Here is a 27,743-nt window from a genome sequence, read left to right on the forward strand (position 1 = left end):
ATTTTCCACCTTCTTTTTCCATTCATCCTGAAGGGTACCTTGGCTGATTCCACCTTGGTTTTTAACACAAATAGTCCTAATTGGACATTGAAAAAGACTATTTCTCAATTCTCTGAATTACCAGATGTCATGGAGATGGAAAGGGCGACCATTCTGGTTCATGGGTATCTGTAATCAGGATTTCACACGACCTGGGATTTCTCCAACATCAGTTCACCTAAAGGCTAGAGATCCCATTACAGCCAGAAAACTTATAAATCCTAGAGGATACACTAACCCACTGGTCTAACAATTATCTGTGCAAAAAAGTACCTGTGTTCTATAAGTAACTGCACTAACATTACAAACATGTGGAAAATTTGAGCTGATAAGTCCTATGCCTTTCATTACAACATGCCATTGATTAAAATACTAATTTAGGGCCTAGTGGCAAGAGTGCTTGCCTCGTATACATGAGGCCCTGGGTTCGATTCCTCAGCACCACATATACAGAAAATGGCCAGAAGTGGCACTGTGGCTCAAGTGGCAGAGTGCTAGCCTTGAGCAAAAAAGAAGACAGGGATAGTGCTCAGGCCCTGAGTTCACCACCTAGGACTGGCCAAAAAAAAAAAAAAAATACTAATTTAACTCTGAAGTGAGGGGTTTTTCTCGGTAGAATAAAAGTTTTTTCTGTCTTTCATTGAAATTTTAATGTGTGAGATTTTCAAATATTATAAAACATTAAAATAGACAACAAAAAACCATTTTGAACTATTCTCTTTATCATGATGTATTAGTGCAAACCATAAGAAAGCTATATATTTAAATATGAAGTGTCCAAATATATCCTATGTGGAGTATATATTCTAATCTTAATGTGTAAATTCTAAAATATACATAAATAACATTTTTAGTGTCCTTTATATTTTAATTGGTTAAAATCTCTGTTTAATAAAGATAATTAGAATCATCTATATTATAATGAATGTTCTTGAATTCCATATAAAATATACTAGCTTGATAATGACTTGTTCTAATTGTAGTTTTGATGTTGCAAGGGTCTACAAGATTTCCTAGTATGAACACAAGAGGGCAGCCTAACATAAAACAGATTACTTGTCATTTGTTTTTGAATCTTCAGGCATAATGGGAATTTCACGTAAAGATATGCTTATATGCCAAGTAACAGCACACTTTCAAATATCTAGAAACTATATGCCAAATTATATGTTAAAGTTGATTTAAAAATGTAAGTCAAGTACATTAATAACCTAATAACTTTTACACATGAATATGAGTATGTCATAGGTTGAGCATCATGCACACATCTATAGTATCAGCATAAAAATATCACACTAAACTCTGTATAATTAACTTATGCTAATAAAACGTACCTAAACAAAAATATTAAAGGCAAACAACATGCAAAAATAAGCAAACTTCTTTTCAAAGAACTCAGTAAAGTACATAAAACATCTTCTAGTTATTCTTTCATTCCTAGTCATGTTAGACAAAGGTAAAGTTCTTTAAGTCATTAAACTGCTTATGTAAGATAAAATATCCAAATATTTTAAATTACCAAGTGTCAATATTTTTATTGATCAAGTCCAAAAGGCACAAGTCTCATTTTCTTCACACTAATTATTGCAAGTCAGAATTTAAAACATGCCAGGGAATGTAAGAGAAAGAACAGACAAGTCTGGGGCTAGGAATATGACCTAGTGGTAGAGTGCTTGCCAACTATACATGAAGCCCTAGTTTCCATTCCTCAGCACTACATACATAAAAAAGCCAGAAGTGACACTGTGGCTCAAGACGTACAGTGATAGCCTTGAGCAAATAAGAAGTCAGGGTCAATGCTCAGGCCCTGAGTCCAAGCCCCAGGACTGACCAAAAAAAAAAAGACAAGTCTGTCAAGAGATCTTCACTAGTTCATCTCTCTTTAACTACAGTCCTTTCATCTTTCTTTTTTATATTTTATTACTTTGTTTTTAGTAATAATCAACATTAATTTAACATTTTTACTCTGGACATATTTTTCAATTTTTTATAATTAGTTTAATAAAATTTTGATAATAAAAAATAAATGACAAGATTCATGTCAGAAAATGGATTTGCCAGTGCAAATGAGCAATAGAAAATTGTCTTGAGGGGCTGGGGATATAGCCTAGTGGCAAGAGTGCCTGCCTCGAATACACGAGGCCCTAGGTTCAATTCCCCAGCACCACATATACAGAAAACGGCCAGAAGCGGCGCTGTGGCTCAAGTGGCAGAGTGCTAGCCTTGAGCGGGAAGAAGCCAGGGACAGTGCTCAGGCCCTGAGTCCAAGGCCCAGGACTGGCCAAAAAAAAAAAAAAAAAAAAAAGAAAATTGTCTTGAAATAGATACCTTCACGTCAAAAAATGTATACAGCTATCTGTTTTTTCCACTAGGGAATATGATACACTATTTCTCTTTCTATATAGAGATCTCCTTAAACTGATTACCAAATCTTGACACTCAAGATTCAAATAAGTGAAAGTGGACTAAAAACCTAAATGAGAAGAAATTATGACCAAAATATTACAAATGACTTTACTTCTACCTTCTACATTTTACAGTTGAACCAAGTAAGGCCCAGAGAAATTAAGCGACAGGTTAAAATCAGACAGTTAGTAATTGTGATAGAACGAGAAGAGCTAGTTTTACTCATACAACATTAGTCAAGTTTGTGATAATAAGCAGGTTAACTTGTGGGAGAAAAAAAAAATAAAAAGCACAATGACTGTCCTATGCACACCACAAAGAGTAACTGGGCTCTACCACTGTAAGGGTGGTGAGAGACGCTAACACCAGGTTTTGGCCTTACTTGTACTGGGGTTTCACTTCCTGGTCGAAACTCCTCCATTTGCTGTTGTTGCCAAGGAGCTAAACTGTAAGAATCCTCTGTAGTTCTCCCTTCCAAAGGGTTTGTCCGTAACTGCTCTGTTAGCCACATCTGAGTCCTCACAGAAGGCTGAATGGGAACTCCACCTACTGCCTGCTGTCCAAGCATTAAGTATTTTGGAGATTCAAATGCATCTGAGCCTGTCATAATGGGCTTGCTCTCAGGTAAGGCACTGTATGTCATGTCCAAGGTCTGTCTTCTAAGAGCAGAGGAAGAAGATCTAAAATCGTCTTTGTTACAGCTCTCAAATTTATACTTGCAGTCCAGAGTTGATGACCGTTTTTTATTTATTTCCTTGTCTTCCAGCTTCAGCGTCTCCATGCTATCATGTAAGCAGCTAGGCCCAATAGTCCTCAATTGTGATGTGAGAGCCTTGCCCCTCCCTGTCTTTTCCAAACCATTCTTCAGCTCGTCTGTGTATGCAGTGGTGGCCTGGCTGTAGCTGTCTGGGGCAGTGAGCCTGGATAAAGATGACCATTTCCGAAGGGGCCGGAAATCTTTCATGTCTAGAGAAGAGTCCTGATCACCTCTACTGTGGTCTGCCAAAGTTTGCATAAGGCTTGTACTCCATTTTGAGCCACCTGGTGCTAATGATTCCCGATGTTTGGAGTTAGACGGCATCACATGGGCAGTGGGAAGAGTAACCAATGATCGACTAGGCTTAAAAGATAACGTGCCACTTGAGGTTGAATGATCTGAAAGACACAAGATTGTCAAATTGGTTATACTTAACATATTAAAGAGAATGAGATAAAAGGCAAAAATGCCAAGAGAACTCTGGACCTGATTTCACATATGTTTCTCACAGGACTTCCTCTAAGCAAGGAGACAAGTCAAACATTTTCAACTGTTATTTCTAAATATGCTTGCATAAGTACATGTAATGATGAAAAATGATTTGAAAACAAGTTTATAGTTATCTAATCAAAGTATTATACAGTTAAAAGTCTACTCCCCATTGAGAGGTCTTACAGCACAGCACTGAAGTCTCGGACATAACTCAATGAGAAAATGTTATTTTTCAGTGTCTTTCCACTACTGTGGAAGTCTATGCCAAATATGAACATTTCAGTACACCCTACTAACTGCAGAGACAGAGGAGTTGCTAAGCTTCCAGTCTCAATGAATGGCATCACCAATGATACCAACCCCAGGCTAGAAATTTGGAGTCACCCTCAATTCCCATCTTTTGCCTAACATTCACTAAGTCACCAATTTGTAAACCTCTACTTCCAAAATGTCTGAATATCTATAGCCTTAATCTGTCCTTCATATCACATAAGTAAGTCTTTGAAGGATCTGTGAGAGAACAAACTATATCTTTCATACTTAATCTAGATCTTTCAGACTATTGTACTAGAATAGACATGACTATTACTAGTATGTTCTAAAATTATTTTACAAGAAGTCAGTAGGAAAAAGAAATTCTGATGATTCAGGATATATATTTCATTTATGAGAAAATTTGGATGAGCATGAGCCAGGAGACTACTTCAGAAAATGAAATTCCTGTTGTACTTTCGCACAAAATTATTCATCTAGAGGCTGGGAACATGGCCTAGTGGTAGACTACTTGCCTCATATGCACAAAGCCCTGAGTTCGATTCCTCAGCACCACATATATAGAAAAGGCTGGAAGTGGTACTGTGGCTCAAGTGGTAGAGTGCTATAGCCTTGAGCAAAAAGAAGGCAACAACAGTGCTCAGGTCCTGAGTTCAAGCCCCAGGACTGGCAAAAAACAAACTTACTTATTCATGTAGATATGAAAATAGAAAGATATTATAGATGGAGGACTTGTAAGAAAAGTGAACAAGGCTACCCATTCTGTATTTAGGAAATTCCTGCTTTTGTGTGTCTATATGGGTTCTACATATAGGCACCTTTGTGGAATTTGTTCTTGTTTGGGATAAAGCCTTTACACTTACAAAATAATAAACAGGAAACTATACAACCCTACACCAAAGCATTCAGATTTAAAATCCAACAGTTTAACAGATTAGCCAATGCCATATATTATATTTTACTTTTCAAATTAAAAACAGCCTAAAACATAAGGACAACAATTAAGTTTTAAATATTATCATGACACTTTTCTCTCTTTCCTGTTAATATCAGGATCACATCACATCACATGTTGGTATCCTATATATAATATCAGGGAGAGGTGAACATTTTTGAACATATATAACTTCTGCCTTTTTTAAAACAAATACTTCAAAGTACCTCATATATTTTGAGATAATGTTTTCCCTTTTCTTTTCTCATCCAGCCTCCACCTTCACACACATACTGGATAGTGAACCTAGAGCTGCACATAGGCTAGACAAATAGTCTACCATTTGACCTGTGCCCCTAGTCTTTTTGTTTGTTATCTCATTTTGGAGATAAGCTATTCCTAACTTTACCCACCTGGCCCTGAACTCAAGATCTGCACACTAGCCTCTAGAATAGCTGGGATTTTGTGGACCCATACTTGGTCAAAGTTTTTTAATATTCTAACATGAACAGTGGCATGAAATGAGCATAAAGTAATTCAGTGAAAAGGAGAGGAATAGGAAATTTAGAAATAATGGTGCCAGGCACCAGCAATTCACACCTGTAATTCTAGGTACTCAGGAGACTAAGATCTGAGGATCTCAGTTCAAAGCCAGCCCAGGAAATAAAGTCTATGAGCCTCTTATCTCCACTAAACTACCAAAAAAGCCAGATGGCTCAGGTAGTAGAACACTAACCTTAAGCAAAAGAAACTCAGGGACAGCACGCAGACCCTGAGTTCAAATCCTAGGACCTGCACCAGAAAATAAAGAAAAGAAATAATAATGGTAACTCCTTTGCACAACTACTTAAAGATAATAAAATATAATTTTAAAAATGAACAATAATGTGGATGGGGTAAATTTTATGAAAGTACATTATATGTATGGATGAAAATATCACAATGAAACCCCTTTGTACAATTAATGTATACTAATACATTTCAATACAATTTTGTATTGAATTAAGTACAGAGGGGTTACCATTTCACAAATCAAGTAATGCATACATTTCTCTTGGACACTGTCACCCCTTCCTTTGCTTTTCCCATTTCTACCTCCCATTCCTGCCTACAAGTTGCATAGTTCTTTCTCCACACAGTATATACTGGATACCATAATTGTATTTGTTCACCCTTCCTCCTTCCTTTCTGTGCTCTCTCACTGCTCTTCCATAAAAAGCAGAAAAAGAAAAAAAAAAGAAGCACACAGAAACACCACCAACACCATCACCAACAACATAAATAACCTATGTTTCCGTTTCCTAGAATTCGTTTTAACAAATAGTATTTTAGATGTCCGGGTTAAACTAATATTTTTAATAAAGTAATTCAATGGTAATTTCACTAAATAATAATGAATGAATAAATACAAGGTACTGCATTAGCTAGAGAAGACAATATTGGATATTACACGGCTGCAGAACAGGATTAAAGCTTATCAAAGAAAATACAAAACACCAGACAATGGGAAGAAGCAAGCATTGAGCAGTATTGCCATTTTCATGCTATTAGTATTGGCAATCTACTTCATATGTCTTCTTTGATTTCCTTCTTAAAATTATTATAGTTTTCAGTGTAGAGGTTCTACATATCCTTGGTTAATTCTTAGGTTTGGGGGCGGGGGGTTGTAACTACTATAAATAAATTTGCTTTCCCGACCTCAGTCTTGATCTCCTCATTGTTGCCATAGATATAAGCTATTGATTTTTGTGAAGTGATTCACACTCTGCTACTTTACCAATTTTTTTAATCAGCCCTAGTAGCTTGGGAGAGGAATCTAGAGGATAGGTTTCTTTAAATATAGCTTTACTTCTTCCTTTCTTATTTCAATCTTCTTTATGTCTTCCTCTTGCCTTATTGCTCTTGCTAGGTACATAAGTACTATTGCACAAGTGTGAGAGAGTGGACCTCTCTCATTCCTGATTTCAGAGGATATGGTTTTAGGTTTTCACCACTAAGTATACTGTTGGCTGTAGATTTGTCATAAGCAGCCTTTATTATGTTGAGGAATGTTACAAGAATTCCTAGCTTCTCCACAGCTTTTATGATAAAAAGATGTTGGATTTTGTCCAAAACAATCTACAAAATGTAATGTCCACCAAAATCCCAACATCATTCCTCAAAGAAACAGAGAAAACAATCCAAATATTCATATGAAACCACAAAAAAAAATCCCAAAAGCAATCTCTAGCAGAAAAAAGTAGTGCTGACCAAACCACAAACTCTACTATAGAGTTACAGTAATGACAACAGCTTGGTACTGGCACAAAAACAGGCCTGAAGACCAATGCAACAGACGACCTTGAAATAAACCAATAGACTTATAACCATCTAATATTCAATAAGGGAGCCAAAATCATAGGCTGGAAGAAAAGACAACCTCTTCAACAACACTGGGTAGCTACATGCAGAAAACTGAAACTATATCCTTATCTAGCACCTTGCACCATCAATTCAAAATGGATCAAAGACTTCAGTGTAAGACCTAAAACCATGAAACTATTAGAAGAAGAAACATTAGGACTCTTTGGCACTGTTAGTTACTTTCTGAATAAAAATCCAGAAGCACAGCAAATTAAAGAAAGACTTGATAAATGGGATTGCATCAAACTAAAAAGTTTCTGCATGGAAAAAGACATAGCCAACAAGCTAAAAAGACAGCCTGCAGAATGGGAGAAGATTTTTGCCAGCTATAAATCAATGGCCTAATATCCTGAATATACAGTGAACTTTAAAAATTAACCCTTAAAGAACCAACAATCCAATTAAATGGGCTAATGAGCTAAAGAGTGTCTTCTTAGAAGCATCAATAAATACATAAAGAAATGTTCAACATCTCAGGCCATTAAGGAAATGCAAACCAAAAGATTCTGCTTCACCCTAGTTAGAATGGCCATTGTCAAGAAAATACTAACAGGTGTTTATGAGGATGTTGCCAAAAGGGAACCCTAATACACTGTTGGTAGGAATAGAAATTTGTTTAACCACCCTGGGAAGCAGTTTAAAGGTTCCTCAGAAAATACACAATGAACTCCCCTGTGATCCAGCATTTCCAGAAACCAGGAAATGGTAAAGCCACCAGCACAGCCATGTTCATTACAGTAGTATTCACCATAGCTAAAGTATGGAATTATCCCAGATGCCCTTCAATAAACAAGAAAATGTGGTATACACAATGGAATTTTACACATCCATTACAAATAATGATACTATCATTGTAAAGGAAAGGGAAGATATGAAAAAAAATTAAGTCAAGTAAGTCAGGCACGAAGACACAAAGATTTCATGTTTTCCCTCATACCTATATATGAGGGGAACTTAGAATTAGCTTATAACTTACATACAAATACATTAGGTGCTATGCAAATGTATTAACTGAAATACAGTAGATGAGAACTCAAATAGTTTAATTCCTTAGAAAGGCAAAGCCAAAGTTCACCAGAATAAACACAGGAAATTGGCATTTGAAAGGGGTGAATGGTAGATGAATACAGAGGAGAAGAGGTAGAGAATGGAATCAAGAATTCAGTGTACATTCTACAAAATTAAGAAAAGGGTAGGAAGGGAAGGGTTGGAAAGGATGGGTGAGAATGCTGAAAAGGGTGCTCTTAAGTCAACTGCTTTGCTAAATAGTAACTCCTTTTTGTAACTACTTAATTTTTTTTTAAGTGACCATGGAGCAAAGACAGACAAAACAAAATTGACAGGCAGTTCCTTAGCAGTAGATGGAAAACGCAACATAGTACAGTAGTATCTCAAAGAGCTGAGCCTGTCATGTCAAAACTGTTTTTCCAGGGAAACTACATTTCAAGATTAAGGGCAAAATGTATTTTTAGAAAAACCTTACTACCAAGCTCACCTAAGAACTACTAGAATTTCTTTGGATTCTATACAAGATAACAAATATAACAATCAAACTTTTCACACAAAATAATTAGTGTATAAAAAAGAAACTAAGCAGAGAGACTATTTGGCAACTATGGCATACAATTCAAAACTGGTAATGAACATTACAATGTTGTGAGAATACAGATTAATTACCATTTCACATACGTAAGAGTCCATGTCACAAATGCTAAATTAATAGCTAAGGGAGCTGTAGAGACCCTGGCAATATAACTAAACTACATACCAACTTGGTATCAGGTATCATCCACAAATAGTACTTCAAACAGACCACACACCAAAATACAATATGAAATTGTCAGAAAAAAAAGAAGTTGAAAATCTTAAGGACCTTGAATTAGGTAATGGTTGCTTAGCTAAATACCAAAACCCAAGCATAAAAGAAAATAAAGATAAATTAGATTTCTTTTCATTACAAATTGTTTTGCTGCAGGTGTTCAAGTAAAAAGACTACCAATAAAATGGGTTGAGAATTGTTGGCAGCCATGTGTCTTATAGGGACTTAGTTACTATAAAACCTAGCAAGTCTACTCTATAGCAAGAGAAAAGTAAACATATAACCCCAGTCTAATCATGAGAAAACATCAAACAAATGTAATATAAGTAACATTCTACAAAATACCCAATCAGTTCTCAAAATGACTAACACTATGAAAAACAAGGAAAGAATGAAAAACTGTCATAAACCAGAGGAAATTAAGGAGTCTTTACAACTATTGCATGGGCCAGGGAATGAACAAGATTCTTCAGGGCCTCCACCCCAGAGATAGAAAAATACATTTCACATCATTGGTACATGTGCATTTATGGCAAGTTTATTCCTAATAGCCCCAAATTGGAAACAACTGTAACATTTTTCAAAGGATTAGTAGTTCAAGCTTGCTCCTCTAATAGCACCACTGATGAGGTGATCACTCTTAATCAACAAAATGGAATGAACTGTGCTGGGGCGGGGGGGTGGGGCGTGCTTTCCAAACATTATATACTGGCACAATTGTAATTCCAGGTACTCAGGAAGCAGAAATCAGGAGGATCATGGTTCAAGGGCAACCTGGTCAAAAAATTAGCAAGACCCTCCATCTCAATTTCAGCTTACCTTCCACACTGTCAGAGCACGAAGTGCCGATGCCCGTGTCTCCACTGTCAGAAGCTATACTGTGCCTCCTGATACGATTATTTCGATGGTTTGGTGGAACAGTTGTAGCCTGCCACAATGATTCATTACCAGGTAACCATGCTGATAAATAATCTGGGCCTGTAAAGGAAAATTTGTACAATTAACACACTTGCAGTATCCCCTTAGTATTTGCAGGAATATAGTTCCAAGAAGACCACTGCTAAGGGGAATTCAGAACTGCTCAGGATACATTGGATTCAGAGCTGTATTTCAGATGCTTCATTTTTCTCATAACACTACCTAATCCCCTCTAAAAAATGGCATCTGTCAACAAACACAAAATTTTCATTTTATCATTTCAGTTCAACTTTTGGGGTGACATTTGCTTTGGTGAAGGCATAGTTTCACAAAATTAAGGCAATTAAACACTCAGCAGATCACACCATAATTTAAACACAACTGCTGATAACATGGGACTGATTAAAGCCTCTCCATATTAACAGAGCTGTGGAATGCCCATGAACTTTTTACTTTAATTTTTGTCAGTACTATAGTATGAACTGAGGGCTTTGCACTGCTAGGCAGGCCAGCTACAGCTTAGTCACATATCCAGCCTTTTTGCTCTAGTTATTTTTCAAATAGGGCCTCCCATTTATGGTAAAGAAATTTACCATCAGCTATATTGGTCAAGATAAGGACTCATGAACTTTTTACCCAAGTTCATCTTGAACTGAAATCCTCCAAAAACGTCTGCCTCCTGAGCAGCTAGAATCACAAGCATGAGCCACTATTACTGGCCTACGAATGAAATAATAATTTTTAAAATTTTTATTACCACTCTTGGTCAAAATTACATGTAATAAATCCAGGAATATGCAGATGTACTGTGTAATACATAAGAAAAGGAAAGATGTTTTTATCTTGTGAAAAAACAGGACATGAAAGAGTCTTTCTTCCCCTCCCCATATGTAATAAAATCTATATAAACTATTTCTAACACCCATTAATCCATGTTTTCAACACCTTCCTCTGGCTGAAGAACTCTGATTTCTGGGGACTGCACTTTCAAACATATACCATGTCTTAATTAAAAATTAAATTCAAAGAGGTGACACTGTATTCCTAAACTGCTTTGTTGAATGGCAACTCATTGTACAACTAACCAGCATAAAAAAATTAAATGTTAATACGTCTACCTATCTTCAAATGTTAGCTGTCTGCTCTGAAACGTTTGATAAGTACCTATAACTACAAACAAAAGCATTAGCTTGGAAGTGGGGCACAGGGAAAGTCCAATCGATTTATATTACACAACACTAAAAACAATTTGCTCATCATAGAACAAATTTTCTACTATAATCTAGTCACTTACAATATAATTTTACACTATTTAACAAACACAGCATCATCCTACTTAGCTCAATTTGTCCTTTTTTGAGTTAAATGTTTCAGCTCAATGTTTTTCCAATGTTCTCTGAATATTTACTTTCATTTTTGTTCATTTTGACATTTTATTTAACTTTTCTGTTTACCCATCACTTTATTTAGCTTCCTTCTTTATTGTCTATTATAAGGGCCACATGGATCAGGGTGTCCATGGATCAGTGCCAGTCTCAACTATTTGTTACAGGTAAATATATATATATATACATATATATGTATATATATTAGAGAGAATATATATGAATCATATAGATATATATGACAGAATAATCAGAAAAATTTTAAATCTGCTAAATTTAATATAAAAGTCATACATGCACCTAGATGTACTAGGGCTATCTAACGCAATGATTCTCAAATTGGGGCTATAGAAGTTAACAAACTGTGCAAGAAGTTAAGGCTTTTGTTTCAATAAAAAGTCCTTTCAAAATTAATAGGAATAGCAGGCTCCTGGTGGCTCCTGACTGTAATCCTAGCTATTCAGGAGGCTGAGATCTGAGGATCTCAGTTGGAAGCCAAACTAAGCAGGAAAGTTTGAGACTCTTAACTCCAAAAACATCAAAACTGGAAATGCCATTTTTGCCTTGAGCAAAAAACCTGATGGACAGCCCCAGGCCCTGAGGTCAAGCCTCAGGACCAATGCCCACAACTAGGAGGAGAAATAAGAGGAAGAACAGGGGGAGGGGAGATTGAGGGGGGAGGAACAGGAAGAGGAATTACAGTTACTTTAAAACAACTTGTTATCACATAACTTACTAAGTGTCTCCTTTGTTGTTGTTTTCTTTTTTTTTCTTTTTTTTTTTTCTTTTTTTTTTTTTTTTGGCCAGTCCTGGGGCTTCAACTGAGGGCCTGAGCACTGTCCCTGGCTTCTTTTTGCTCAAGGCTAGCACTCTGCCAACTTGAGCCACAGTGCCACTTCTGGCCTTTTCTATATATGTGATGCTGAGGAATCAAACCTAGGGCTTCATGTATTCGAGGCAAGCACTCTTGCCACTAGGCCCTATTCCCAGCCCCTCTCCTTTGTGTCTTATGTTTGCAATTCTATCTACATAAAAGGCAAATGACATCCCTGGATGCCATCCTCATTATATATACTTGTCATGATTTGAAACTTGCCATGATTTGAAACAAAGCAGCTTTATAGAATCAGCAATCACCTATTACTGAAATCAGTATACCAATTTAAATCTACTGACCACAAAATGACAAACGAAACCACGTCTAGAGGCAAACACCATCTCAGCTACTACAGCTACTAGACAGGGAGTCAAGAGGGTAAGAATCATGAGGTCAAAACCTCCCCCTTACAGGGCTGGGGATATGGCCTAGTGGCAAGAGCGCTTGCCTCGTATACATGAGGCCCTGGGTTCAATTCCCCAGCACCACATATACAGAAAACGGCCAGAAGCGGCGCTGTGGCTCAAGTGGCAGAGTGCTAGCCTTGAGCGGGAAGAAGCCAGGGACAGTGCTCAGGCCCTGAGTCCAAGGCCCAGGACTGGCAAAAAAAAAAAAAAAAAAAAAAAAAAAACCCTCCCCCTTACAAAGCTAATGAGATCCTATCTCAAAAGCAGAATACAACAAAAGGGCTGAGGATGTAGCTCAAGAGTGTGAAGAAGCCCTAGGTTCAACCCTCAGCACAGAAAAAGAAAAAAAAAAACAAAAACCCTGATAAATATCAAACATGTACATAAAATTCATTTTACTACAATTTCAGGAGTAGTCATTCTCAACATTAAAATTGAGATAAATAACCAAATTAACAAAACTAGATCTCAAGCTATGTCTATTAGTCCCAACATTAACATTTAACAAAAATCATGTCACATAAATATTAGTTGAGTTTTAAATATGAATTATAATTCAAGTTTGAGTTTTATAGGTATAAAATACACATTCAGCCTTAAAGGCTATCTTCATTTAAATTATCAACTCAAAACTGAAAAAGACTGGCCAGACATTTTTCCCCTCTGAGGTCCAGAGCAACTACTTTGTACATTCTAGACCTGACTAAGAATAGGACTTATTCTAATTCATTTGGTTAGATATTTCCACATTAAAGCACTGATGAAAGTATTCTACCAGTATACCAATTCTAATCTGATCTGTGGTCAATGATTTATATACCTAAATGTTTTCTTCAGCCAGGTAATAACTCATAAAAATAAACTAAAAGCCCTATTTACACCATTAACAAAAAGAGTCACTGGCCTTTTCTCAACCATCAGAAAGTGTGAACATGTATATGGAAAATACGGTTCAGGAAGATATTCAATCTCAATAATAATGAGAGAAATAATAAAAAGGACAAAGTGTTTTGCTTTTCTAAAATTTTCACCTTTGTAAACATTTGAAAAATGTGAGTCAAAAAAGGAAAGAGAATACTCATATGATTTGTGGCATATAAATTGGTACGATGTTTCTAAAAGACAATCTGGGAACAGATACCTAAATGACAACATAGAAAAGGACCTTGTAGGAATTTATCCTAAAGAAATAGCAGGGAAGTACAAAAATATATAAGCACAGCTGAGGATGTGGATCAAGTGTTACAGTGACCCTCTCCATAAAAAAGGGGGAGCTTTCTCAGGGAACTCTATACTTAAGTGTTAATACTGACTACAAAGCTTTACTACAGCTTTACTACAAGATTTACTACAAATGTACTGTATGAACATTTACTCCATCATTACCATTGTTATTCATTCTATCAGTTATGCTGAAAATTATGTATACTACTTTTCAATTTGTATCATATTTGATTTTGATAATATGAACTGGCTGTAGACTAAGAAACAAAAATCCAACAGATTCCTAGTAACAACTTATATATATATATATCCACCAAAGCAAAAACTCTCCATTTTAGACCACATAGTGCTATATTTTAACCCACAACATATCTCTACTTTGTGATTTTGTCAACCTGCATAAGCTTTTAAATCAATAAAAGCATTTTTGGTCAACATCTCATATTGGGTGTTTCTCCGGAGACCCTAGTGCAATACTAAGAAAACTGGTAAATTTCTAAAAAGAACAATGAGTATATCCATCAGTTTCCCTCACAGTATCTTAGTATCACCTGAGTTAATGACACCTACAGAATTCTAAAGCAAAAAAAAAAAAATCTAAACTACCTAATATCTAACTCCTAACCAAAATCTAACTAAAACATATGACAGAAAAATGGTCTGAGATAATGCTAGCACTCCACCTTTCTAAAATCTCTAAACTCCATCTCCAAGTCACAGAAGAAAACAGATGTTCCTTGATTTAGGGAAGGAATTGCATCATAAACTCATCATGAACAGAAAACATTACAAATGGACTTAACAGACCTAATTTGCCAAACATCATAGCTAAGCTACATAGTATTCTGTACAGTGTAAGTTGGCTCCCCTCATAATTACATAAACTGTGCCTACAAACATATCACAGCACAGGAAAAGATCAAAATTTGAAGACAGTTTCTGTTGTATGGACATCGCTTTCATTTCATTGTATAGTTGAAAAATCTTAAGCCATCATAAATCAGGACTGTCTCTGTACACCAGAGCCTTTCTATACTTAGCAACACATGGAAATGATCTCAGAATTTCCTTCAGGGGCTTGCCTACTTTTTAAACTTGTCCTGATGACTTTTATATCAAAGGAAGTAATATTTGAAATAAACAAATCATTATTCAAATATTTTAAAGGAAAACACTAAAAGTATTTGTAACTATGGCAAATAAAGTAAATTTTTTAAAGACGATGATAAAGAGAAATCCCAAAGAGAAAAGCACAAATAAATAAGAAAATTATGGAAAAAATCTATATATGCTGGTAATTAAGTAGTACCAAATTCAAAAGGCCTAATTTTACAGCAATCAACCTCGCAAATATATCAAAACGAATCACAAAATGTTTGTCTAATACTCCCACACACTGCTAAAGTGAACAAATGCTCATCTGTCCATTACAAAAAAAAAAAAACTGTGAAAGAGCTAAGAGGCAAAGTATATCATGGGTTTAACTGGGTTGTAACCACTTTAGAGGGCAAAGCCTATGGGTATTGGGCCTTACTTTAGTGATGTAGATATTATATAGTAAAGATCCAAAGGAAGGAGACACAAAGCAACTGAAAAGAAACACAGTGCTATTATTTTCCTCTAGCTTGTAGGACTGCTTGTAATGTCTTTGTCCTTCATGCTTTTATTTTCCTTTTGATTATTAGTTTGTTTAATAATGTTTTAATTTTTGCCAATGCTTGATAACTACTAATAAATCTGTAACATACTCCCCATTTAAGCACTAAACATCTTAGGTATTTTCTTCTAAAATGGAATGCAACCTTGGGAGTTCTAGCTCAGAATAAAATGGATATAATCTTAACAAATCAAAGTACAACTTTTTTAATGTCCCAAAACATATATGAATTACACTGTGCTTGAACAAAAATGAGCTTTTAAAAAAAAGGGTAAAAATCATTCTATGAATTCCAAATAAAAATCTTGGAACGAATTGTTGTTTGGGTTGATACAGCTTCAAATGTTTCAATAATATCATAATTAACTTCCACTCATTAGAAGAAGAAAACAAAAAAAAAACGAGGGAGACTGATTATCTGAGTACTGCTGTTAGAAGTCAGCCCAGACAGTAACATCTGTGGGACTCTTATCTCCAATTAACCAGCAAAAAGCCACAAGGATAGCTGTATTACAAGTGGTAGAGAGCAAGCCTTGAGCAAGAAAGCTAAGCAACAACACCTAACAATCCTTTTTTTTCCAATTTTTTAATGGTATAGTCATCACAGCAAGTCTAAAGGAAAGAAATAGATATCAAGTCCAATCACAACATATAAATAACTGGATCAATCAGTGACAAAAAGACACCCTATCCAGAACATGTTATCTAGTTATATCATTAAGATAGTTTAATTTACTCATGAAAATATCACAGATCAAATAAAATGATAGAATTCCTTTGTATAAATTGATCTCTTTTATCCTGAAATCATTTATTTTAACTTAAAAGAAGAATCAATAAGTTTTTCTTGCCTTGGCCACTAAAGATAATTAACACCATGAACAAAATTCTAATCTTTTCACTACCTTGAAGGAATGCATAGTGAGAACAACATGTCTTATCTCTAGACAAATCAATCTGAAGTCACAAAACAGAGAAAACAAGATTTGAAATACATTTACCAGGTGATTTGACAAGAAAAATTTTCTCACAGATTGGTTCTAAGACTATTCAACTTAAATAGGAACATTTAGTCTCTAAGTAAGTGTCATGCACTGACAAAGAAGAAAAAAATTAGGTTCAATGAACTTTACTAATAAAGTCTTAACTTTATTCCAATTGGATGACTACAAAACTGTCCTTAAAACAAAGACAAAGCATTGCTATAGGAACGACAAAAATTTCCAGACCCTGTACAACACTAAACTACTCTTTGTAAGACAGTATGTCACATTTTTCAATACCAATTTCAACTCTGAAATCAAATACTGAATGCCCAGAGGTAATTTATTTAAAAATAACACCACATTGGAAATACAGGAAGATCAGCATCAAGTGAAAAAAAAGTAACCTGTTTCATTTATTGCTGGATTTTCTTGAAACAAGGAAATTTTTGTTTCTTGAAACAAAAATGCATCATTCCATGTCAAGTCTATATTACAGGAATATAGCTGTAGCTTCAGTTGGAACAATTTAGTTAGAAGAAAATAACACAATGACAAGACAAGTTTACAATTTTATACAAAAAGGTGAATATATAAATCATAAAACCAAACTAGAATGTTTTTCAAAATGCAAGTTACTACCTATGAGTACATCTTGAAATCAATTTACAAGCTACTATTTTTAAATAAAAAATAACAATAAAAACAGTAACAAAGTACCTTATATCATACAGCTTGCAAATATTTTATATTTTAAAATCTCTGAAACATTTGGTACAAAGTAATTCAGCATAAAGTTTAAGCCTTCAACTATCTCAATCTGAGCACATGACCTTATTCAGGAAGCCAACAAAAAATAATGTATACATTTAATCAATCTCAGAAACTCTTAGTTCTATTTCATAAGTACTATGTGAATTAGCTCTCTGCTCTCTCTCTGTCCCCACTGTCATAAATCATACTTTTTGCTAGATAGATAGAACGCACTAGAGCAATTCTCCAACTAGAATAAATCCATCCAACCAATCTCTACCTTGAGAATTATCTTAGAAGCAAGTTATGTTTGTCATTCTCCTGCTTACATAGCCTAGGGACTCCTTACAGAATATTAAATAAAACTCAAACTTCTAAGTTCTTTACCAGCTAGAAATTCATCTTGTAATACTGCACCTCTGACCTCCTGGCATTCAGCTCCCCTAGAAATGCAGGACCTAGGCACACATACCTAATCACAGCCACCAATGGATGTTTGTGACTCTAGATTGTTTCTCTTCAAAACAGACTTGAATTGAACTTGCTCGGTCTTTCCAGATTCTTCCATCAGGCAAGAAACAAGTATTACTTTTTCATTTTAAATATATTATTCAAAATTTCCATCACAGCACGTGTTAAATTGTATGCAATGTTCTTCTTTCTCATCAAACTGAGGAAAAGTACAACTTTTTAAAGTGTCCAATATATAGCACAGAGCTGCACACTTAGGTAATAAATGCAGTCATTATTACTACTCGGTACCCAATAGATGTTCATTGAGTAAAATTAGAATTTGGGAAGCCTTACAATTAGAACTACAAAAATACCCTTCCCTTCAGAAGGATTAAAACAAGGGCTTTGTTTGGAGGTTGTCTGTTTATTTAAAAACCAAGATATTTTAAACTATCCCTTGAGCCAGTATGCATTTAAGTATCTATTTAAAGATAAGTAAATATTTATCAAAGCAGTTTTTAAGTTATTTTAAATATTTTGAAGAGCTGATGGTCAAAATTCCTAATAAATAGGGGGAAACTAGACTCTGCTATGGTAAATAGCTAGGATGACGCTTTTCAAAGGAAGCCCCCAAATAGGGAAGGTACAGTGGTAGTCAACACTATTCACATACTTTAAAAGGTAAAAAAACAATTTTGATACATATCATCGTTAGGTACCACTGAAAAAGAGTAACAATGACATCATGAATTACAAGATGATGCATCCAACTAGGCACTGGTGGCTCACACTGTAATCCTATTCAGAAAGCTGAGATTTGGAGTATGGAGTCCAGAACCAAACCTAGCCAGAAAAGTCCTCAGGACTCCATCTCTCAGATTACTAGAAAACAAGGATAGCTCTCTCTGAACTACTAATGTAAGCTAATACACACACACACACACACACACACACACACATAGTACATGTGTATGTACATACATATATACACATATATGTACATATATACATATATGCTTAAATACATTTTTGTTTGGTTCTTTAGAAAACAATAGAAGGTGGGACAGAGGCATAGCTTAAGTGGTAGAATGCCAGCTGAGCAAACAAATTTGAGCTCAAATATTGGTTCCATAAACCGAAAAAAAATGTTCACCTGAAAACTGATAAACTCTTAGAAACGCTGACTATACAGAAGAGGAACATTTTGTTTCATAACAGTGAAACTAGTACTGGTAGATGCACATGTTCTCAAAGGGGTTTATCTGCTTCTCTATATTCTCCAGAATCTTGCTATCCACCTTTTATGAAGGAACCATGTTAATGTGTCACAAACTATTCAGGTAGAAAAGGGAAGGGCACTGAGAGGCTAAACTCCTCCAATCCCAGAACCCCAGAGATCAGGGCTCACAAAGCAACAAGCTTTTTTTTCTTCATTTTTTTTGGCCATGTTGGGGTAGTGCAGGGCACTTGACCTAACACTTGAGCCACGCCCTCAGCCCTTTTTGCTTTAGTTATTTTTAGGATAGTATCTCCAATTTATGCCTGGACTGGTCTGGACTGTTGATTCTCCTATTTGTGCTTCCTGAGTAGCTGGGGTGACAACAGCATGCATGCCTCAGTGCCCAGGTTTTTATTGGTTGAGAGGGGAACTCAAACTTTTTGCCCAGGAATGGCCTCAAAATGTGATTCTCCCAATCTTTACCTCTGGAGTAGCAAGGATTACAGGCATGAGCCACTGCACCCAGTAAAATAGGTTTTAACCAGAGGTCAAATTCTAGGTCAGAGAAAAGAACCAAGAATAAAGTAATATCAGGCTTCAGAATGGGAATTATATAAGGCTAGTAGCAAGAAGTATTAACTATACTCGGTCACAAAAACACACCAGCAAATGAGAAAATGACATTAAAATCTATCACAATGTGCTTATTGGCTTTCTAGCACTTGAAAATTAAACCAAAGTGTTAAGTAATCAGTAGCTAGTATCTGTGATTCTCTAAATAAGGATAAGAAGAGACCAGATGTTGACCAAAAATTATAAAGATACAATGATTCTGGTGGACAGCAGGAGTAAGTTTTACTGATGTATTGTACTTTATGGTGACCACAGTCAATAGGGAATCATATATGACAAAAATTGCTAAAAGAATATACTGTTAACATTATCACAAAAATAAGTTGGTATAGCTGTGTTGAATAGTTTGATTCAATTTTTCTACAATGCATAATACATCAAAATACTATATGTCCCATATATGAATACTATTACCATCTCCTGATTTAAAAAAAAAACATATAATTAAAATACAAAAGAGAAAACTAGAAGTTCCTCTTATTTATTCCAACTAACACTTTCAGACATGATTATAAGCCAGGAACTGGTGTCTCACATCTGAAATTCTAGCTATTTAGAAGTCTGAGATTAGAGGACCCAAGTTCCAAGCCAGCAGGGGCAGAAAAGTCCTAGAGACTCTACGTCCAATGAATCTGCATAAAGCTGAGCTGAAGGTATAGCTCAAGTGGCTCAATTCTTTGTTTGAAGAAGTGTTTAAAACAGCTTTAATTAACAGCCAATAATACTTATCAAAATGAACTCCAGGAAACAGAAACAAGAGGATTTTTGTTGTTGTTGTTGCTGCTGTTTTTGTCCTGTTTGTTCATCTACCTGTCTTTGAGGATAAGTGAGGGCACAGAAATGGAGAGACAAGGGTGAATAAATGCAACAGTGGTACTCACTAGAGACTATTGAAAATGAACTATACAACTTGTGGGTAGAGGTGGGAGGGAAAAACTGGACAGCATGAGGGAAGGAGTGACATTGTCCAAAAATAAATAAATAAATACACTCTTCACCTGATTTATGTAACTCTGTATATCACCTTTATAATAACAATAAAAAAATTTTAAAGACTGGTCAAGTAAATAGATACTTTCATTGAAAGAGTATGAATTCGAAGCAATAAATATTCACCAGGAACGTCCCTGAGCTATTTTGCTCAAGGCCACCACTCTATTTCCAGCTTTCAGGTAGTTAATTGGAGTTAAGTCTCATAGACTTTCCTGCTCTGGCTGACTCTGAGCTGTGATCCTCAGATTGCGCAGCCTCCTGAGTAGCTAAGATTATAGGGATGAGCCACTGGTGCCCAGCATACCAGCATTTCTTACATTTCAAAAAGGAAATCAAAAAGCCTAGGGCAATGATCAATATAAAATTATCTCCTTCTATGAAAAACTTACATACTTGTTGATTTCAGACAGGCCAAAGATTCCTACATTCTGGTTACACAAAACACCATATTCAAAGCATTGTGGCAGCTACTCAGAATTAGAATCATGTATTTAATTTGTCATGAGCCTTTGTCTCTACTTAAAAACTGGGAAAATGAGGTACAGTAAAAATTAATGAGACTGTTAAAACCCCTACACATGTGACAGTCAAAAGGTTTGTTGTTGTGTTAAAATCCAATTATTTCATACTGACTAATAAGGAAAATAGTCATGATAGCAAACTGTGCCAAGACTAACTAGGATCTTCAATACACAAAATAAAATAAACATCCTAATCAATATAAACTTTCCTAAATAACATAATGGTTAGAGCTAATGAATGCTACGAAGGCTCCTTCATAATCTCCAAAGAACACACAGTAGGCTAATTATCACATATATCCAATTTTTCCCCTGGTCTCCCTGTTTCCATCCTCCCCAAGCTACTAGGGTTTAATTTCACCCTTGCAAGGCAAGTGCTCTACATGAACCACCCCACCAGCCCATGTTTAAATATTTAAATACATATTAAAACAAAAATTAAGTCTTAAAGCAGTTCAAAATCATCAATAAAATCATCAATATCTGAAATGTTTGTTTGAAATGTTTGTTCCCAAAATTAAAGCCTTTAATTTCTGGTCAGACTTTTTCACTGCATAATGAAAAGTGAAGGAATGTTCTTTTTTTTTTTTTTTTTTTTTTTGCCAGTCCTGGGCCTTGGACTCAGGGCCTGAGCACTGTCCCTGGCTTCTTTTTGCTCAAGGCTAGCACTCTGCCACTTGAGCCACAGCGCCGCTTCTGGCAGTTTTCTGTATATGTGGTGCTGGGGAATTGAACCTAGGGCCTCGTGTATCCGAGGCAGGCACTCTTGCCGCTAGGCTATATCCCCAGCCCCTTACCTGAACTTCTATAAAGGGGTTCTTATGGCCAAAACAGACCTCAGTTCCACCCACACTTGTCCATATCACAAACCAATCACCTCACAAAATGGCAAGATGCATTATAATTCCCCAAGCTAACACTAAGATTAGTGTTGATTCTTCCCTCCACCTCCAAACCAGCAGCACATCCCCTTAGCATTACTTCTTATGATCACTCCAATACCATCCTCTTCTTTTCAATTTCAATTTACCAATGGAATGCAAGATATCATGTCTCACCTAATAACTGCAATGACATATTAACTGGCTTTCCTACTTCTTTTCTTGCTGCCACCCACACAAAACAGCCAGGAGTGATCTGTAAACACCAGGGATGTCTACTTCATACATCCTGTACACAAAACAATGTGGCCTCGTGGTAAGCATTCGTGCATTAAGTGAACAAATTAAGTCGACTTCCTTACCCTTTAATAGATAGCTTCCTGTTACAGAACGAATCATATCCACTCCTTACAATGTCTTTTATTATCAGGCCTTCCTCACTTCACATTCCTTGTCAACTCTAGTCCATCTTCAAAGGGCTCTGATATTCCTAAAACTTAAAACTCATTTCCACCTCCCAGACTACATTCCTCTTTTGTCTGACACCTTCCACGTTATTCAGATCTCCACACAAGGTTACCTCCTCAGTCAGAGGAGCCTTTCCAGGCCAAATTGATCTAAGTATCTCTGCTCATCATTTCCCTTCATCAGTTTCTTTTTCTTCATTTTTAACACTAACTGAACTATCTTGTTTATTGACCAAATCTAATTCCTCACCATAATACAAGCTCCTTTAGAGCAGATATCTTTCTTCTTCAATGATATTCCCAGGAACCTAGCACAATGCCTGGTATACAATTAATATTTATTATTAGCATAATTCACATTTTCCAAGGTGACAATCGCTATGCTAAGCAATGAATTTAAGAAAAACCAGAAATCAAAGCAAAATATTGGCATGAAAAACCATCTGTTGTTCTTTTTATGCTGAGCATTCTTAGCAAAATAAGTAAACTTATACAATAAACTGCTCTCTAGAGTACTGTTTTAATTTTAATATTCTAAAACCTGTAGGGAATATGTGGACTTAAAAGTTATCTGGATATATTCCTTTCTTAATGTACAATTTGTGGAAATGAATTAAGCAATAACTGAATAAAAAGCATTATTTAGGAGATTTCAAGTTGAAATTATCAGATATATTTCTTCCAGACAGAAAAATCATGAGTCTCTAAAACCTTTGTAACATTCATAAATATTCACATGACAATAGGCATTGTCAACTCACCATTTATTTTCCAGCCTCAAATTCATCTATCAGTTTCAAGTCAAGAAATGATTGAATTTTATTATTACTCAAGTTCATTTTACAAGTCATCACTGAACTTCAGATTTGCTCCTCATATTCTCATTCCTATCATGAAAGAACATGTCCAGTTGTATTTAAGAAAGATGTTTCATTTTTACCAGAGTACTCTTAGGTCCATCTAATTCAAAACCACAGCAGGAAGCCTTACTATTTGTTGTAATCTTAGTTATCACCATTATCATTATGACATCACCAGATACCTAACAGCCAGGCATCTACCAGGAAGAAGCAGTTAAAGCTCCAGGCAACAAAGAGCACTTCTTAAGCTCAAGTGAGAGTTGCCTTACTTAACACTAGTTTTAGCAAACTTTAAAAGTATAATATCCTATCCCAAAATATTTCAAAGATTCAATATTTAACAGTTCTAAAATATGACTTATAAAAAGTAACACATATAGTATAACAAGTTATTAAGTATTCAAAATATCACTCTATCATGCTAGATTCCAAATGCTGTCCTTGACCCAACTGTAAAACTAATAGGCATTTTCAACAATAAGGTAATCTCAAATGCACTCAAATACACAAAAGACTTATCACATATTTTATTTAAAATTAGCTTTCTAGCCATATTTGCAAGTAGAAAAAAGTAGGGAAGGAGCTTTGTTCATTTTATTTTGTTTTATAATATGGTTTCCAAGGCAAAATTAAATCCTGAAACCAAAAGTTAGTACTTCGTGTAGTATTCATATGTTTCTAATATTTCTTAAAAAGGAAGTTTGCCTAGTATGGTGGCTCATACTATAATCCTAGCTACTCAGGATGCTAAGATCTCAGGATTGTGGTTCTAAGCCAGAAAACTCCACGTGACCTTTATTTCCTATTGACCACTCAAAAACCGGAAGTGGAGCTGTGTGCTGTATGGTAGTGTACTAGCCTTGAGCTCAAAAGAGTTCAGGGACTGTGTCCAAACCCTGAGGTGAAGCCCCATTACCAACAAAAAGAAATTCGACAAGATGTTTTTTCTTTGTTTTTGTTTTCATTTCTTTTTCCATGTTTGTTCATTTATCCATGTTAGGGAGGGTAAGGGGTAGCACAGAAATGAAAAGACAGAGGGTGAATAAATGCAGCAGTAGTGCTCACTAGACACTAATTTGAAAATGAACTTTACAACTCCTGGTGGTGACAGGAGAGAAAAACTGGTAGACAGCAAGGGAAGGAGTGATAACACTGTCCAAAAACAAACAAACAAACAAAGTACTCTTTACCTGATTTATGTAACATATAACGAAAGTTTTTTTAAAGGAAGTTTCAGCTATCATTTTAGAAAGCTCCTTTACTACCTTTGATTTTCCTTTTAGTCTAATTAACTATTTGTATAAACTAACAAGTTTCAAGACATCTAAAATTACCCTTCATATTGAGATAAACTCATTTTAAAATCAAATTATTTACTTATCATTGCCATGACACTGGTCTCTACACCCAAATATGTTGTTGATAGATTCAATCATACAACTAGTTCCCTTGTTTTTCAGCTAAGCCCGAACATTGCTCAAATTACTCAGATATATTGGTTAGTGTTTAAAAATATAACTTTTCTTCCAACTTTTAGAAAAAAGATCCCTATACTTTTTGGTGCTTAATTGATGATGAGTCTCATGGATTTTCCTGCTTTGGCTGGCTAGCTCCCAACTGCAATTCCCAGGTCTCAGCCTCCTGAGTAGCTAGGACTGCAGACTTGAGAGCTAAGGGCACCCAGCTAAGACACTAACTTTTAAAATGTTATTTTAAATAATATCGAATATCTTATGTTTGCTCAAGAAGAGAACAAGCACAATTACATCACCATTTCTCTAAAAATAACCCAATACATTCTCAGCCTCTAGCTGAAAAGAATTTTATTGGAAAGCCATGTCCTGATTTACCAATGGTTTACTTTATCAATACTAAGATAAAGCACCTTTTTTTGAAAAGATATATCTAGAGTCCTTAAAATTGGGTTATATTTATAAAGTACCTTCTTCCACTAGAAGTAGGCCCTAACAAATGTCGAGACTGAAATATGTCTTTCAAGTACTTAATTTCTAACACTAAGATGTTTTCAAAGAAAACAATGGAAAAATGGACCCAACACTTCTGTAATATACCTCCCAATGTGCTATCATTATCACAAATAAATTTTAAGAGGTTAGGTTACAAAGATATCACAGATGGCTTCCAACACATACATAGATGGAAACCACTCTCATCAGCCCCAAGGGATAATGGAGTACCTTCCCCATCATTGAAGTCACTTGATTGGCAGGGCTGGGTAAGCATTAGAAACCTCTTAACTGCTATCTCTTCTAAGGACAAACACTACACATATTAGAATAAGTACTTTACTGCTGGTATTGTTTTACCAAACTCACAACAATCATATTATTTCTAACAATGTTGCAGGGCTAGTCTAAATTTAAAAGAATCATTTCAATTGTTTTTTAATGCATGTAGTTCTTAAATGCGAACTGTCTCAACTGTCAAGAGAACTGCATTGTTCAAAAGTTCAAATGGCACTCCTCAATGCTTTCCTTTTGTGTTTGTAAATACCTATGAAATGTAATGAAGTTCACTTTGTGGAACTGGTTACTTAACCGGAGTCCTAGAGCCACCTAATTTGTAGGAGAAATTTAGTGTAGGTACATATGCCTTTTTCCCCTCCCTGGATTAATAAAAGTGTACCATCTTTCAGCGTTTCAGGGGAGTTCAAACTCAAGATTAAGGTTGGCATGAAGGACTGTCACTATTAGATAACTGGCTGGATACAAGCAAGCCAAGCCTCAATTTTTTTTTAGTCCTACATCAGGGGAGGGTTTATTCTTAATTTGATGACTCCTGTATAACTTCTTGAGTTCTCAGGCATGAAATGGTTGTCCCACACTAGCAGATACTAACAGCCCCCCTTGGCATACAGAACCCGGCAAACCCCTAATTTTCTTTCAAAGGGGCAGGGAAGAGGCAAAGCAATTGGCAGCCCCGGAGCGGCTGGAAGGTGGTCGGGCTCTCCGCGGACTCGTCCTCCCCTTAAGCCAGAGGGGGCTCCGGGGCGGAGACCAGATTCCTCCCTGTGGGCGCCAGTTCCCCTCGGGGGTCGCCCACGGCCTCCGCATCCCGCCCCACCCCCTCCCAGCCTCCGCCCGCCCCGCCCCGAATTGCGCTCCGGAGTCTCGGCTGCTGGCGTGGGCACTGCAGAGCCGCCCGCGTCCCGCACAAGGCGGGCGGGCGCCCCGGGCCGCCGCAGCATAGTCGCAGCGACCTTCCCGCCCGGGTTCCCGGAGCCGCTGGTCGGCCGGACTATCACGCCGGTCCCGCGGCCCAGGAAAAGAGGGGAGGAGGAGGACAACAAAGCCCAGCTCGAGCGGCCCGGGCGGGCTGGAAGTTGCCGGCCGGAGCCGGGGCGCCGGGATGCCGGGATGCCGAGATGCCGGACGAGGCCCGCTAGATGTCAGCGCGCGGGGCCGGGGCCGGGGCCGGAGCCAGAGCGCGGGGGAGCGCGGGGACCGGCGAAGGGGCGAGCGCTGGAGTCGGGAAGGCGGCCGCGGGGCAGGGTGGCGGGCCTGAGGGGAGAAGCGGGGTGGCCTTGAGGGTCCCAGGGCGCCGCCGGCTGCCGCGACCCCCACCCCGCCGGGCTGTCGGGTTCCTTACCCGCCGGGAAGCTGCGCGCTCCGCCTGGGCTGTCCCGGCCGCTGGCCTCCGGAGCCAGGAAACGGCCCCACATCGCGGGCGGGTGGGCCGGGGGCGCCCGGCTCCCCACGTCCGTCCTCCCGCGGTCTCGCCTCCGGCTTCGGCGGCGGAAACTTGTGCGCAGTCTGGGCCGCGGCAGCACCGGCTGGCGAGAGCACGGGCGGCTTAACGGCCGCTCAGCGACGGGCGGGGAGCGTCGGGGCCAGGTTGGCTGCAGTGGTGGCAGCTGCCATGGTTCTCAGCCGGCTGGGCTGAGGCCCGGGCTGGGGAAGTAGCGGTTCCGCGGTGACGGCAGCTCGATCCCCGGCTGCGCCGCGGCGCCCGAGCTCCAAGCTAAGTTGCAGCTGCGTCTTCACCTCCCCCTCCGCCCGCGGAGCTGCAGTCAGGCAGGGCCTGCCGTGGGAGGCGGGGCCTGGAGAGGGCGGGGCCTGGATGGGGCGGGGCCCGGAGGGGCGGAGGCTCGGACGCTCTCTCCGGGCTTGCGCGAAGCAGGGAGGGGTCAGCGGGCGGGCTTGGGGGCTCCTGGCCTTGCTCAGACTTCGGAGGCCGGTAGTGCTACCCAGCTCCTGTCTCCAGGGTTCACTGCACGTAGAAAGGAGGCTCACAATTTGACCCTGGTTACTTTACACACCCGTCCCGCCCTCCCAGCATTCTCCCCCTCCCGGGCCTGGGGTAATTTCTCCCTTACTGGCTGGGAGAATTTGCCCCTGCGCACCTCCACTGCTCAAGATAGACTTAACG

The 27,743-nt window shown here is 37.6% G+C and overlaps 1 protein-coding gene across 3 annotated transcripts in view; it reads right to left on the reverse strand.

The window, feature by feature from the left end:
- Cep85l (centrosomal protein 85 like) overlaps positions 1–27,743 on the reverse strand; it is a 133,464-nt gene that overhangs the window by 64,873 nt on the left and 40,848 nt on the right. For 2 of the 3 annotated variants that reach the window (XM_048353983.1, XM_048353982.1), the window contains exons 1-3: positions 26,964–27,384; positions 9,943–10,101; positions 2,828–3,600 (exon numbers count right to left, since the gene is read on the reverse strand). In XM_048353983.1, the coding sequence (XP_048209940.1) occupies positions 2,828–3,600; positions 9,943–10,101; positions 26,964–27,036 (1,005 nt within the window). In that variant the 5' untranslated portion in view covers positions 27,037–27,384. Of the gene's footprint in view, positions 1–2,827; positions 3,601–9,942; positions 10,102–26,963; positions 27,385–27,743 lie in introns of those variants that run through there. The other variant, XM_048353984.1, reaches the window with a different exon arrangement.

This window comes from Perognathus longimembris, chromosome 9, assembly GCF_023159225.1.
Source record: "Perognathus longimembris pacificus isolate PPM17 chromosome 9, ASM2315922v1, whole genome shotgun sequence".
NCBI lineage: Eukaryota > Metazoa > Chordata > Mammalia > Rodentia > Heteromyidae > Perognathus > Perognathus longimembris.